The sequence below is a fragment of the Halichoerus grypus genome, chromosome 9, assembly GCF_964656455.1.
Source record: "Halichoerus grypus chromosome 9, mHalGry1.hap1.1, whole genome shotgun sequence".
NCBI lineage: Eukaryota > Metazoa > Chordata > Mammalia > Carnivora > Phocidae > Halichoerus > Halichoerus grypus.
Genome location: NC_135720.1, coordinates 52,596,310 through 52,610,677, shown reverse-complemented (window position 1 = coordinate 52,610,677; position 14,368 = coordinate 52,596,310). Strand labels below are relative to the sequence as shown.

At 48.1% G+C, this 14,368-nt stretch overlaps 1 protein-coding gene across 5 annotated transcripts in view; it reads right to left on the bottom strand.

Moving 5' to 3' along the window:
- Window positions 1-760: 760 nt before the first annotated feature.
- SCML4 (Scm polycomb group protein like 4) overlaps window positions 761-14,368 on the bottom strand; it is a 114,952-nt gene continuing 101,344 nt past the window's right edge. For all 5 annotated transcript variants that reach the window (XM_078054915.1, XM_078054912.1, XM_036080227.2 and 2 more), the window contains 2 exons: window positions 11,294-11,439; window positions 761-8,732 (listed from right to left, as the gene is read on the bottom strand). In XM_078054915.1, coding sequence (XP_077911041.1) covers window positions 8,607-8,732; window positions 11,294-11,439 — 272 coding nt within the window. In that variant the 3' untranslated portion in view covers window positions 761-8,606. The remainder of the gene's footprint in view (window positions 8,733-11,293; window positions 11,440-14,368) is intronic.

Sequence of the window (14,368 nt, the reverse complement as noted above, 5' to 3'; positions counted from 1 at the left end):
GCTACTGGATGTCAGAGTGACCCATGCAGATTGCAGGGGGCAGCGTGGCTGGGAGAAACAACTCATGCTTTTCAAGAGGTATGTCAGATTGTCTCCAGGTCACTTGGCTCTTGACCTTCAGGACTGAATGAGGAGGAATCCCTAGACGGTTGGGCATTTGGGCCTGTGCTTAAGGAAGGTTGATGAATTGTACTAGGGAGATGTCTGGGTGAGTCACAGAATGAAGCATTTAAAAAGGATAGGACTCAAATGAAAATAAAAATAAAAGGAACAGGATTCTTGTTCCCAAACTCAAGGACAGACTGAGAGGGCTAGACGTTGAGAAATGGAAAGATCAAGTGGAGATCAGGTCGGGAACATGACAGAGCTGAGGAATGCTGTGGGTGGGTAATGAGAGGACAGTGGAAGGCAGGCAAGGGTCAGGACTGCTGGACCAGGGAGGGAAGAGACTATCTGTTAGTTCTTTATTTCTCTCTCCACCGCCGTCTCCTTCCCAAAAAAGCATTTGAACTAGTGGAATGGAGAAAAACAGAAAGGGGTAAACAAAGAATCACAGAGGAAGGAAGGAAGGAAGGGAGGAAGGAGGAAGGAAGGAAGGAAGGAAGGAAGGAAGGAAGGGAGGTAGGGAGGAAGGGAGGAAGGAAGGAAGGAAGGGAGGTAGGGAGGAAGGGAGGGAGGGAGGAAGGAAGGAAGGAAGGAAGGAAGGAAGGAAGGAAGGAAGGAAGGAAGGAAGGGAAGGAAGGAAGGGAAGGAAGGAAGGGAAGGAAGGAAGGGAAGGAAGAGAAAGAAAAGAAGAAAGAAAAGGTAGAAACGAATGAGAAAGGATGGCAAAATCATGCTTATGTGGCTTTGAGGAAGAGTTATGGGCCCATGAGAGAAGAGGATAAGAAAGTACCTAGATGAGGTCAGACAGGGGGAGAAGCAGAAGCTACAGGTCATAAAACACAAGAGTGCGGAGCCAGCCGCCGCACTGGTCTTTGCTGACAGTAACTACTGTCACTGCATCACTTGGATGCCCCTTCCTTTTCCTGCTGAGGAGATGGGGGTACAGGGTGGGTAATGCAGAGAGTTGTTTCTTCTGCACTGCCCCATCATCTGCCCTCACAGAGTTATGTGGGACCCAGGGGAGATGACATGGAGAAGGTCCTACACTGGAGATGAGCTGTCCAGGTGTTCCTATTGCTTCTTCCTCCCAATTCCTCTGGATTTGGGGACTCTAGGCATAAAAACAGGGTCTGTATACTTGCATATGCTCACGATATACTGAGGTTACCATGCCCAAAGATACAGCGAGATTACTTTAAAATGAACATGGTGGATGTTATACATCCCGATGATGCTGCCCTTCAAAGTTATCTATGCATTGCAGCTCCTTATACCAACGCCTGCCTAATATATTTAAGTTGAGAAATGAATTGTGGCTGTTCTTGCTCGAAGTTTTGGACCAACTGAGGAAACACACAAGGAAAAGACAAACTAATGAGTATGGAGAGATGCCTTTTAAAATCTCAAATGGATTACCGGACACCACCCCAGTGGCTTTGGCTTGTTCCGAAAAGAAAAAAACATCCACTCCCAACGGACGATGGTACGCTTCCAACCACACTTTGAAAGGAAAGTGTTCCGGCTTCTAAAGATGACCCCAGAAGAGATGAACTAAAAAATATCTGGGCAGTGATAACATCCTTGGAACACGTGCCCAGGCTTTTAAAGGTGATTTCCTTGAAGGTGGAACACTCTAAGTTTTGGTGTGGTTATGAAAAAAAAAAATTGGTCCTATGATTGTTTTACATAACCACTTGGGAAAAGAGAGAAGTCCCAGATATTTCTGAATCTGCTCTCAAGGACGGAGATGGGTAAAGCATGGCAGAGGACAGGGGAAGGTTCTCTTCTATCCATCTCCTACAGGCTGTGTCTTCTCGAACAGGCTTGCTGCCATCCGCATGTATGACAGAGCGGCTTGTGCGGGAGGCCCAGTTTGGCGGACCTGCCCTCTCCAAGGTGAGTGAGGTTCTGGGAGTGCGGGGGTCATGGAAAGAACTTACCTCCCTGTGCAAGTTTACCCATAGATGGAAACTACTCATTTGTGAGAGGTGTCACAGATTGTGAAGGAGGAGGAAAAGATGTTTTAAAGGTAAAGCTGTAAATACTACTCTCTAATGCTTGCAATAGACCACAAGGCCAATCGGAATGTGAGATCTTAAGACAAAGGGAGGCAAGTGAAATGCAAGTCGGTGACTGCAGAGGTTGGGAGAGCCAGGAAATAAAAGGCCACATGCTCTGCTTTGGCAATTCTCCTTTCAATAAAGATAATGGGGTTCAAAGAGAAATTAGTGGCTTTTTGACAAAAATATGAAAACTGGTCACACGTGTTCATTTAGTTCATTAACAAGGTGCCTTTTTTTATGGCAAGTGCTATGAAAGGTGCTAGCTAATATCTACTTTTTCCAAGCACTGAGATTTAAGTATTTTTATAGAGAATCTGCTCCATAATCCAGAATTTTATGTAAGTAAGCTACATAAACTCCATGTTTTATTTAGTTTGGGGTCTGATTTCTAAATCATTGCTAGATAGTTCTTCTGATTAAGACAAAATGTCCCAGAAAGCAAAATCTCCCTTTGCGATCCCTCTCAAACATCCCCCAATTCCCACTTCTGGTTGCATGAACTCACAAATACACACTCACTCGTGAATGCACATATAAGCATGAAATGTAACTTGGGCCTGGGGTCACAACTGTGTCACTCTTTCATACCTTCAGGGCAGACCATGTTTATTTTTCTATCATGGATTATAACTTATTTTTATCTAAACTAAAGCTTTCTTAGTTCATCATATCACTTATGAGTACAATTAAGAGATAGGCCCTCAGCATCTCATAGCATTTTCTTCACAGTTAATGAAGTGCATGGTCTTATAGATCCATTCACACAAGCCTAGGTAACTCACATGCCTATGTGACCACAGCCAGATTCACAGCTGCACTGAAGATTCTCCCAGGACCCCTTTTGTGCATGTGTGAGGCCACAAGAATTTCGCTAGTTCTTCATGACAGGGCTGATGAATCTGATGGCCATGACCTAGCTAAGTTCTACATTTATATAAAGTGTCTGTCCCCTATCCTCATGTAGCAGAGCTGGGATCTACTTGCCAATGTCGATTTGTGTTATAGGTGCGGTTACTGCATGGGCGAGCTCTGTTAAAAAGAGAAAGATTGCAGAGTTGGCTTCATCTCAAACGTCTGTGTGTGATTCACAGACATCTGTGTCTCCCTGAGAAATAACTTTTTCACAACCAGAGCTGTCCAACAGAGAAACAAGCCACTTCCTATGGGAGTGAACTCCCCCTAATGGGAAGTAGTCGGGCACAGCTGTTTCTCAGGGCTGTGGGGAAGGCCATCCAGCGCTGGGTGGGGAGGCAGAGCCTTCCTGAGATTTGAGGATGCTACATTTATGATGGAGGCGGCGTCCAGTCACACGGGTGACAGGGAAAGGGCACTCCCTTCGGGTCCGCTCTTGCACGGTGAGCTGTTCGGAAAAGCAAGGCACCAGGTGTTTTCCAAAGTAGGATATAACGGAAGACGTTTGTGTTGGCCTTTTGAGTCAAGCATCGGTGCGTGGAACGAGCTCTAAGGCTCAGGTAATACGGTGGAACGACAGAGCAGAGCGTGGTGGGCTGGCAGCCCAGAGCAAGTCTGAGTGGTATACTGAGACCCTTTGGACAGAGAGATGCTGCAGTCCCCACACTGGCTGACGTCGTCACTATTTGATCACCTGCTGAGCCACCTCTTCGCCTTTGGATGTGTCTCCACTCCTCTCCTGCCCCCATGCTCTTAATATCGACTCCGGGTACGGCATCCTCACCTGGTGGAAGGCGTCATTCTTAAGTTCTGCTTTCTGCTTTTCCCCTGGAGGAACTCAAACTCAGTGCTAAGTGAGGAGAACCGCCCTCAGGCTCTGTATGTAGGATTTGAAAAGCACAGGTCTGGGGGCCTGCTTGAGGAAGCAGGGAGTGAAGAAGAGCAAATCTTCCTCTAAAAATGTGCTTTTGCCCAGAACTGTTTCTAAGTTAGGGGAATTTCCTGAAGTCTGAGAGAGCCAGAGTGAACGTTCTTCTTAAGTACAGCGTTTTGGTGAAGTCCATGTGTGATAATACCACTGTAACCACAAAGGAATTTACCACAGGAAGTATCCCAGCTGTTGCTTATTAGCATTAGAACAAATTACACAAAGCAAATTGTTAGCAGACATGTTTCCATAATATTTAACTGGTGGCAATAAATAAGAGAGATTCTCTTTCAAGTAAACGTTAGACTTTCAAAAATCCAGCTTCCAATTGTCCATGAAGGAATCGTCTTCGATTGGGGTAACCACTGGAGGGAAGGACTCCTTGGAACCTGGGGCTCCCAGGGCTCTTCCCTGGACAGCACAGCCCGAAGTGGTGCTGGAAGCTGAGCGGCTGTGTGTGAGTGCAGCGGGGCGTCGGCCCTGGGGTGACATCACAAGATGGAAACTGGAATGGCGGCATCTCTAGACGTCTGACCATCTGCGGGATTCACCTCTGGGGTTCTCAAGTGGCCTTCTCATGCCACCGGGGATAGGGGACATAGCAAGACCACAGCAGAGCTGGGCAACCACTCGGTTCTTGGAGTGTGTTTATAACAAAAAATAAACCACATCCACCAACAGGCCTTCTTTCACTGCTTAAGAAAACATTGCAGCTTTACAAAGTTCATCTAGTCTCTCACAATCCCATGTCTTGTTATCAGAGGTTAGAAAAAAAGGTGAGTCCAATCTCTTCATCCTATCACCCCTCTAGGGAAGAGCTGAAGAAGTGCCCTGTCAGAGCATTTGTCACCTGCTCACATGTACGAAAACCTGGCTGGGTAGAAATAAAGCAGAATACTTCCATCTTTCAAGACCTTCCGGCAGTGACTAAACTCCAGTCCTTGGTCACCTCCGGGCATTTCCAATTATCTCCAGAGATAGGACAAAATTCTCCTCAAGCAATCTCAAAAAATAATTTAAAAAATGACTTTAATTTTAAAAAGTAAGAAAGATTCCATACAGCACATAAATACAAAAATAGGTTATTGCAGCTTCAAGGGTTGGGATTGTGAGAGGAGGTGCTCTTTTATCGTTTTCCTAAGAAATTTATAGTTGTGTCTTCCTTCTCTCACCGGTTTCCTTCTCAAGCAAACCAACCTTAGCTCAGGACTCCTTCCCAATAGATTTAAATAGCGTATTTGGTTCTCCTGAGGAGCTCTTCGCTCCTTCCTGATGAAAGGGGAAAAACCTTGGCAGCGCTGCTGAAGAGAAATGGTGGGAGCCTGGTGAACTCTCTGGTGGGCACTAAACAAGGCGCTCAAGACGTCTGTTCCCCTGCCCCGCGGCTCCCCGCCCCGGGGGGGCGCTAGTCAGCACCTGAGGGAGGCCGGCCCAGAGCCCGGCACCGTCCCCAGCGGCCTCCAGGGCGCACCCTGCTGGCAGTAAAGGGGATACCTCGTCCCAACCGCCAAGAGCGGGTTCTGCCTCCAAGTTCCAAACTGGGGAGGCATTTTAAACCAAGCAAACCGAATAGCTGACACGCTCTCAGCCTCTTCCTTAGGCTCTTCCAACCACTGTGTTAGGGAACACACACACACACACACACACACACACACACCCTACATCTTTTACCTGAAGTCTTCACAAAGGGATTCATGTACTTACGAAATATTTAAAATGAATTTAGGCAATAGAATTGTCTCTAGATTTTTTTTTTTAAGTTTTTAACAGACACGGGTGATTGGAAATGTCTGGACACGAACACACACACCCACACACTCTAATTTGGAATTATGCAAAACTATATCATTATTCACCACAACCTGAAACACAGCTACCGCAGTGGAATAACAAGTACCGTATCCTTACAAGTGTGAGGCTCCCGAAATAAGCTCACATTTGGATGAGAGTGACACACATGGCCTGACTCTTTAAGGTCCATTTAGAAGAAATGGCCTGGCATGTTTTACATTTGCTGAGCTATTTAGCTGCCTGGTTTGACAAGATTTTTGAAAGGGGTGAAAATTAATTATAATTGCAGTATTGCTACAATAATTTTGTTGGCTAATTGCATTTCAGTGCAAAAACAGGCAAGGAGGAATTTCCTCCCTGGGTTATTTTCTGATATGGCAGATTCATTTTAAGAGTAATGAGATTTTTAAAAAGTCAAACCTTAAATATCATGGCTTCAGCAATCTGTCCTGCTTAAAGTTTAATGCAAAATGAGATCGCACCTCCGTGAGAGCAGTTACACGTGAACATGGATCCAGTTTTCTCCTAGACTTGAGATGAGAAAAATCTCTCTCCCCCGGAAACTACTCAAAGTATCTCTTTGACATTGTTTGGGGATGATTTTAATTTGGGAGCACCAATGTTCATGCCTTTGTAGTGAGAGAGGCACTGGTGAGGGTGGGTAGGAAGTTTTGAAAGTCAACGAGGTATATGTTGATGAAAGAGGCATGACAAGTTTCAGAGGACTGAGCAAAAAACAGCGGATGGGCTGTCGTGGGGGTTTCTGGATCTCACTATTTTCACACTGGCAGTTCTGAATACATAAACTAGCCGTGGCCTTTTGAGGGGACTGATCTAACTCCAGACCATCCATGAGCACTCATAATGAACAAACTTTGAGGGGCAGAGTCATTTTGTCACTTTAGAATCTTGGAAGACTCTGTCCCCGAGGCCTGATTCAAGGTAGTATCGTCAGGTGCCGAAAGCAACGGACACTGAGCCCTTCCGCAACCTGATGACCCAAGCTCGGTTCGGTGAGCAGGGGTAGGCGTGGTCCTCCTTCCCGTCTCTGTCATGCTTTAAGTCCAGCCACCATTTGTGTGCCTAAAAAAGGATTTTGCTAGGATGTGCTTTCTCAAATATTGCTCATCAAAGTGGGTCTAACAGCATGGCATGGAATCTTTCTTATGGTCTTCCTCTAAGTTCTAACTGATTTACAGAAGATCAGTGTGCAAGTCTAGCCTGGTTGGCCTCAAGGCTGCACAGCTCCTGTCCTGCACAAGGGCACCCGGTTGGGGGGGGGGGAAGTCCCTCCCTGCTCCGTCCATCACCTGAGACCCCCTGCTCGGCTGCATCCCCGGAGAAAGGTGGCTTTTTCTAATTTGCATTTGGGCCAAGGGGGGCCCTGAGTTTTCTTTGATCCTCGCCCTCCCAGAGATTGCAGAGTCTAGTATTCAGCTCCTCACCTCTAACACTGTGGATGTTTTTAAGGAAGAGGATATGCCCATGGCAAAGGTGAATTCATTTTGAAAATGTGTTTCCTCTTCAGCAAGGGAGGACGAATAAAAGAAAGAGGGAAAGAGAGGAAGGAGAAGGATAAAAAGAATGGAGATGAGGTTGCCCTCTGCCTCGTAAACTGGGGACCTGTCGTCCTTCCTTGGACACAGCTGCAAAGGGGTGAAAAATCGATTTTTTCCTATTACTCCCCGGCGAGGAAGGAAAACCTATTTGTAAATGGAATTAAACCCAATAACAGCATGTCTGTGTATTTGTTGAGAACTAGAAAAATTAGCCAGCGGTACAACTACACAATCCAGCAATGTAACAAGAAATCAACACTCTCCCATTTCAAAGCTTATCTGAGACACTTTTCTAATTTTTTTAAAGAAACACCCGTGGGCTAAACGTCACTAAGACTCTTCAGCGTGCCAACACATCAACACCCCAGTAAGGACTCTGAAAGGGAAGGAACTCCAAAGCCCCATCTGGGAAGAACATACTTCCAAATTTTTGCCTTTGCTGCTTGGGCATCTCAGTCAGTCAAAAATGACTGGATATGAACTAGAACGTTCTAGAAGATAGTTTCTTCCCCAAGTTGCAATCTGTGGTGCTGACTGTGGAAGAAATTCTCCATGTCTGTGCGCTAGATCTTGTTCACAGAGACCCTAACCTGTCCACTGAGTACTAAATCAGCAGGCTGCCGCTGGGAGGGTCCTGAAACTTCATCAGCAGTCTGCCCTCTAGTGGGACAACACAGTACTTCGGATAACTAGGAATAGAAAAAGATTTTTTTCTTCGCTTTCAGAGAGCAAAAGAATTCAAGTTTTCCAGATAGTGCAAGGTGAGGAAGCATGTTTCCTCAGAAGACAGCTTCCAGAGCTGAATTAAGCAAGGCTCACAATGACAGGTCCCTGGGGCAGAGTTAAAGACAGGTGGTGCTATGGTGGAGTCCCTGTAGAGACAAAGGTCTTTCTTCTCACATCCTTGGAACCCTCCAGGGTTCTCTGTGGGCTGTAGCATTGGGTTCCCTGATCTCTCATCATAAAAATAGGACCCATGCTCAGAGCAACCAACCTATCAGAAATGCTAAAATAATAGGCTTTTCCATTATTTTTTTGGCAAATCATTAACACAGAGGAGCCTTTCAAAAGGGCCATGTTGATTTTTTTTAAAAGGCAGAGATGCACAAGTTTTATAAAAAGACCCAGTCTTTGTGGCTGTTATTTTTCAGCAGAGAATCCATTTTGTGATGGTGCTGGATGTTGGTAAGGCAGAAGATGATCTTGAGACCTGTTGTCTGGACTTCGCTTCTATCTTTGTAAAAACCTTCAGAATTTGGCTTGCTTCAGTTTATCAATATGGTAGCAGAGTTTCAGCGCGGGTCCCAGTTTCAGACCCAAGTACTTCATGATCATATCGCTCTTCAGCAACAAGAGTGCATTGCCATCAATCTCCTAGTGGAACAGGATCAGAAACAAGAAAATCCAGAAGATGGTCAGATTTATCAAACAGTGGCTACGGTTAACAGGGGGTCAGGGGATGAGGTAAGGGAATATGGATTCACTCAGGCACACATTCTCTTAGTCCCAAGGCAATATCTTCTTTTAAAAAATAAAGCAAACAAATACTGTGTTCCTCTTCCCATAATCTCCCTGAGGTCATATGACACACTGGATTTTTCAAATTCCTGCTCCCGATTGAAGGAACAAAACATAAACCCCAGTTATGTTCCCAATATGCCCCCTGTGATGTTTATCTCCTTATCTGCTTTAGGGCTAAAGGAGCAAAAAGTTTGCAGTGGACTTAATGTTTGTGTTCCTCACCCAAATTCAAATGTTGCAATCCTACCCACCCCCCATGTGACGGTATTTGAAGGTGGGGGTTAGGCCAAACTAGAAGGCAGGTCAGCCTGAGTTCAAGCCCCAGGCCGATGTGATGGTATTTAGAGGTGGGGACTTTGGGAGGTCATGAGGTCATGAAGGTGGAGCCCTCAGGAATAGGATTAGTATCCTTCTACAGCAAGATGGCAGTCTGCAACACGGAAGGAGGCTTCTCACCCTGATCTTGGACTTCCAGCCTCCAGAGCTGAGGAATACATTGCTCTTGTTCATAAGCCAGCCGGTCTACGGCCCTTTGTTATAGTAGCCTGAACAGACTAAGACAAAGTGTCATCCATCAGCTGGACCCCGAAACTAGCAATAACCCTTCCCTTTCAGGTGCTGGTATGAGGCCTTGGTATTCTTTCCATCACCCTAATCTCTTGTTTCTTTTCTTGGTAAGCCCACCGACCTTGAGCTGATTACCAAATTGCTAATTACACTTGATGAGGGATTTCAGGTGTTTGGCCCTGTTAATAATACCAGGTGGCATACAACTAAATAATGCACCTGCTTCATCTCAGGGTTTAGCACAACGAACTACTAAGGGGATGCCAGCCCCTTGAGGTGGTGGTATCATTCCCATTTGTCTCTGAAAATGGTAACCCTCCAGAATGCATGTTCGATTCATGAACCTAGTAAGGCTCGGTTTCCTCACTCACCTATACTGTTATTTTCAGGTCACAAGAGACAAAGATAGTTTGGGTGCTCAGGTCAGGGGAAGAGGCAGTTACAGGACTCCTACAACTATGTGAGGGCCCCCCCGCCCCTCTCATGCATCTAGCCAGCCAGCCAGAAGCACCCACTTTGTATCACTCACTCTCTGTGTCATTGGCAAAATGGCAGAGTGGACAAATCTCATCTGTGGGCCTAATCTTCTCTCTTCCCCCCACCTCTTAGACTTCCACCATCCCCTACCACTCTGGAAGACAGCCAGACTCCTCCCACTCAGATCCGTCTCAACGTAACCCTCTCTGGGGTCCTTGTTCTCAAGGCCCCCCTGTCCAGTGACATCAGATATATCACTAATGAAATGTGAGGGTCGGGTTAGAGGAGGAGTCTCCCCAGATCTGAGAACATGGTTTCTATGACAGAATCACCAAATAAAAGTGAGACAGGAGGAGGAATCATGGTAACTGTGGTAGGCCAGAATGACGCTCCCTCCCTCCCCCCCCAAGATGTCTACGTCCTGCTCCCTGAAGCTGGGAGTATGTTAGGTTACCTGGCAAAAGGCAATTAAGGTTGCTAATGAGCTGGCTTTAAAGTAGGGGGAATATCCTGGATTACTGGGTGGGACAGACAGTGTAATCACCAGGATCCTTAAAAGTGGAAGAAGAAATCAGAAGAGAGAACCGGAGTTAGCAGCCTGGGAAGGACTCGCCTGATGCTGCTGGATTTGAGGACAAGGGCCGAGCCATACAGGGCCAAGAAATGAGGGTGGATCCAGATGCGGGAAAAGGCAGGGAAACGAATTCTCCCTAGAGTTTCCAGAAAGGAATTGTCATCCCTGCAGACGCCTTGACCTCAACCCACTGAGACCCTGGTCAGACTTGTGACCCACTGAACTGGAAGATGATAAATCTGTGTTGTTCTAAGCTAGATGTTCGTGGTAACTGGTGACAGAGCAATGGAGAACTGACAGAGTAAGCTGGGCAGATGCAGTATTAATTACTACCTACCTAATTTTTTTTTTCATTTACCATCTTTATATATTTCAGATTCTCCTAGTTTTGTGAATTCGTGTGAACGAAGGCTAGCTAAAGCCAGGCACCGTGCTGAACACCTGACGGGCGTCTTCTCCTCGAATCCTCCAAGCAGCTTAGGAATCTGTGCTATTACAGTTCGCCTGGCATATTGTACGTGTGCTATAAATGTTGAATGACCAGCCAGACGGATGGATGGGCAGGAAAACAGGCCCTCCTAATAAAGGCCAAAACGAGGGAACAGATGGGACAAATATCCCTTCTTAAAAACAAAACGATGTGGTTGTTCTGCTCTGAGAAGCCCGTGGCTCCATCTGGCCTCCCCAGCGCTTAGTTTAGCCCACCCCGTCCGCAGCCCCGGGGCTGCCTGACCCTCAGCCTCCGTGCAGCCCTCCCCCCCCCCCCCCCCCGGGGCCGGGCCCACCCTGCGCCTACGTGCTTTCTGAAGAGCTCCACGTGCGGACCCAGAGCCTGCGGGTCAGCGTCCTTCACGAACCAGACCACATCCTCCACAGTCCAGGTGCACGGGTTCCTGCTCCTCGGCCGCCTGGCGTCCTGCCCGTCGGGGGAAGGGCTCGAGGCTGGATGGGTGGGCACAGAGAAGAGCATGAGACACGGGGACGAGGGCCTCCCCGCCTCCCTGGTGCCGCCTGCTCCCACCTGGCCCGAGTGACCTTCTGCGCCAGAGGAAGGCTGGGAGTGGCCGCTCGCCTCGGGGGCCTGGAGCACGGGGAGGCCACTCCCGGAGGCAGAGCCTCCCATCCGTGCACAAGTCCTCTGTTCTCCCAGGGAGTAACGTGTTAGAAAATGGATCTCCTTCAACAGGCTGCGATTCTGATCCACGCTCGAGTTTTAAAAACCCCTCCTGCTCGGCTCTGTGTCAGAGCCCCTGGCCTCCTGTAGCCGGGTCCTTGGTGACCTGAGAAAGCCGGCTAAGATCAGTGTCCCTGTGGGCCCCTGCCGCGCTGGGGGGCAGGAACGAATGCAGCTCCTCCCTGCCTCCCCGGGGACACCGTGACCATAGAGAAGTGGCCGAGCTGAGGTGCATTTGGGTCCTTGTTCGTGGTCTCTGCCACCCACGCTTGGAACCCCTGTCTGTGAGGGCCCCGGGCAGAAAGGAGAGGTGGTCTTGCCGCTCCAGGCGTGCCCTGAGTGCCTTCACCACCCCCTGCTCTTCAGAGCACGTGCTCCAATCTACCCCCCAGCCTGGGAACCCCTTGACAGCCAAGGGCCTACTCCTGTGCCTGGTGCGTAGCTGGTCCTTGAACAACGATGACCGCAGGAGTTGCACGGTTGCATCCGTGAGTCTCCCGCATGGCAGGTTAAAACTCATCCTCCTTCCCCTGCACCAGCTTCCCCCTGCCCCTCAGGTTTCTGAAACCATGGTGATGTCTCTGCTTCTACCTCTATCTCTAGCATCCCTTTTTCGCTCCCCACATGAATTATTCTAAAGCTCTTAGAAGGAAGCCTCTCACACAGGATCCTCCCTTCCATCCTGCTTCCCCTAGCTGGGAACCTCTTACCCAAACCCCTGCAATGGTTTTCTATGGGCATCCTTGCCCTGGGATCTCTTCCTTCAAGAGCAAAACTGTCTACTGCCTCAATGCTTTCCCCAGACCCTCTGTCCGTGCCCCTTGTGAATGTCCCTTGCCTATGCACAGACTCCAGAGTCCACAGTCTAGCTCAAGGTCAAGGACTCTCTTTGGTCTTAATAATATCTTTCCTTCTGAGACAGAGGGGAAGAGCTTTGGTGCCAGAGAGACCTAGGGACAAATTCTGGAGCCGTCCATTGCTAGCAATTTGACCATGACTCAGCTCATTGGCTGTAAAATGGCAACGCTGTCCTTCAGGAAGGGCATGTGTCAGGACTGAAATGGGATCAGGCCCAGCCCTAAAGCTACCATGCATCAGGTGCTCCCCAGAGGGAAGGAGGCACCCTGCCTGCCTCCACTGCCCTCCTGCACACTCCCATCCGGGCACGCTGACCAAGTGTCTCCCCAGCTTCCCTTCTCCGTCTTTAGCCGGTGCTTTCTGCTTTCCTCTAGAAACATTTACCCTCCCCTTTCCATAGATGTTCCACCAGCCATCAAAGCCCAGGCAGACCCTTCCCAGGCAGCGTGTCTGTGTCCTGCCATCTGGATGTCACCTTCCTCGGCTTTGAACCCCCACACCTTTGTTCTAAGATGCTTTCCACAATTGCCTTATGCTGCAGGTATGCATCCAGGCTTAAAAGTGGAAGAAGAAATCAGAAGAGAGAACCGGAGTTGGCAGCCTGGGAGCCACTGGAGCTGCCAGAGACAGAGAAGAGTGAAACCCAGTTGCGAATGGATGTGTAACTAAAGATGGCACTGGTTGTTTCTAAGGTTGAGCTCACACGCACCAGGAACAGAATGCCCAGTTAGGTTTAAGTTTCTTGAGGATGATCATTTTCATTCCCCCCAACCCCACCCCTACCCCATTCATTCCGTAAACATCTACTGAGCGTCTCTTCTGTACCAGGTCCGGGGCAAAGTGTTTGGTGAAAAACAGGATCCTCTCATTACAGGGTTTATAATCATTGGCTCCTCTCCAATTCTAAGTAAATGTGTTTGTAAATATGGGCTCAATATACTTTGTAGAAACAGTATAAATAACTCATACAAAAGCCTTGAGCAGGTAATTCTTAATTCTATTTTCAGGCCAGAAGAAAGCAGAGGCTCTGAACAATGAAGTGGTTTCCCTACAGAATAATTCTACGTCCAGAAGACTTGGCTTCCATTTCCCTCCTCCAACCCCAGGGTGCAGTGGTTCCTGCTGGCTCTTTCTTGCTCCTCTTTTTAATGTGCTTGAGAAGGAAGGGCACAGTTCTCCATTAGTGCTGAGCGAAGTACAGCATCGCATTTCCACGTCTGCCCTAAAATCATAATGGTTTGCTTGAGAATTGGATTTACTTTGAGATTTCCCTTGCCTTTTCCTTGCTGGACCTGGAAGGGTCCCCTAAGGTGGGTTGGCACGGGGCATTTTGCCGGGAAACTGTTAATGCACCCTGGAGCCATCTGAATGCCAATGCATGCTTATTAGAGATGATTTCACTGCATTTAAAGACATCTGCACTCAACATGGGGACGAGGAATCACGGAAATCACGGAAATCGCATTCGCCTTGGAATCCGCCCCATCGGAGCTTCATCGCTAATTGGGGTGATAATAGATGCTCTGATTACAAAGGCTGGAAGTCTTTCAGTGCCAAGAATGATTTTAGAGTGTTCTGAGCAGAGGTCAAATCGAGTTTCCTGTATCTGACAGGAAGGGAGAATACCAGACCAATTCAGGGCATCGTCCCGGGGAGCCTAAGCTCCTTGAGCAAGGTCAGGGCACGACTTTGCCAGGGGCCGCGGTGGGAGGGGGGGAGCAGGTTAAGCAAGAGGGGCAGGCTTGTCTTTATGAGGAGGCTCTCCAGGTGATGGCTGTGGACGGAGGCAGCCCAGTTGGAAAGCAGCTCCGCTCCTGGTGCCCGGTGCTTGCTGTGGGC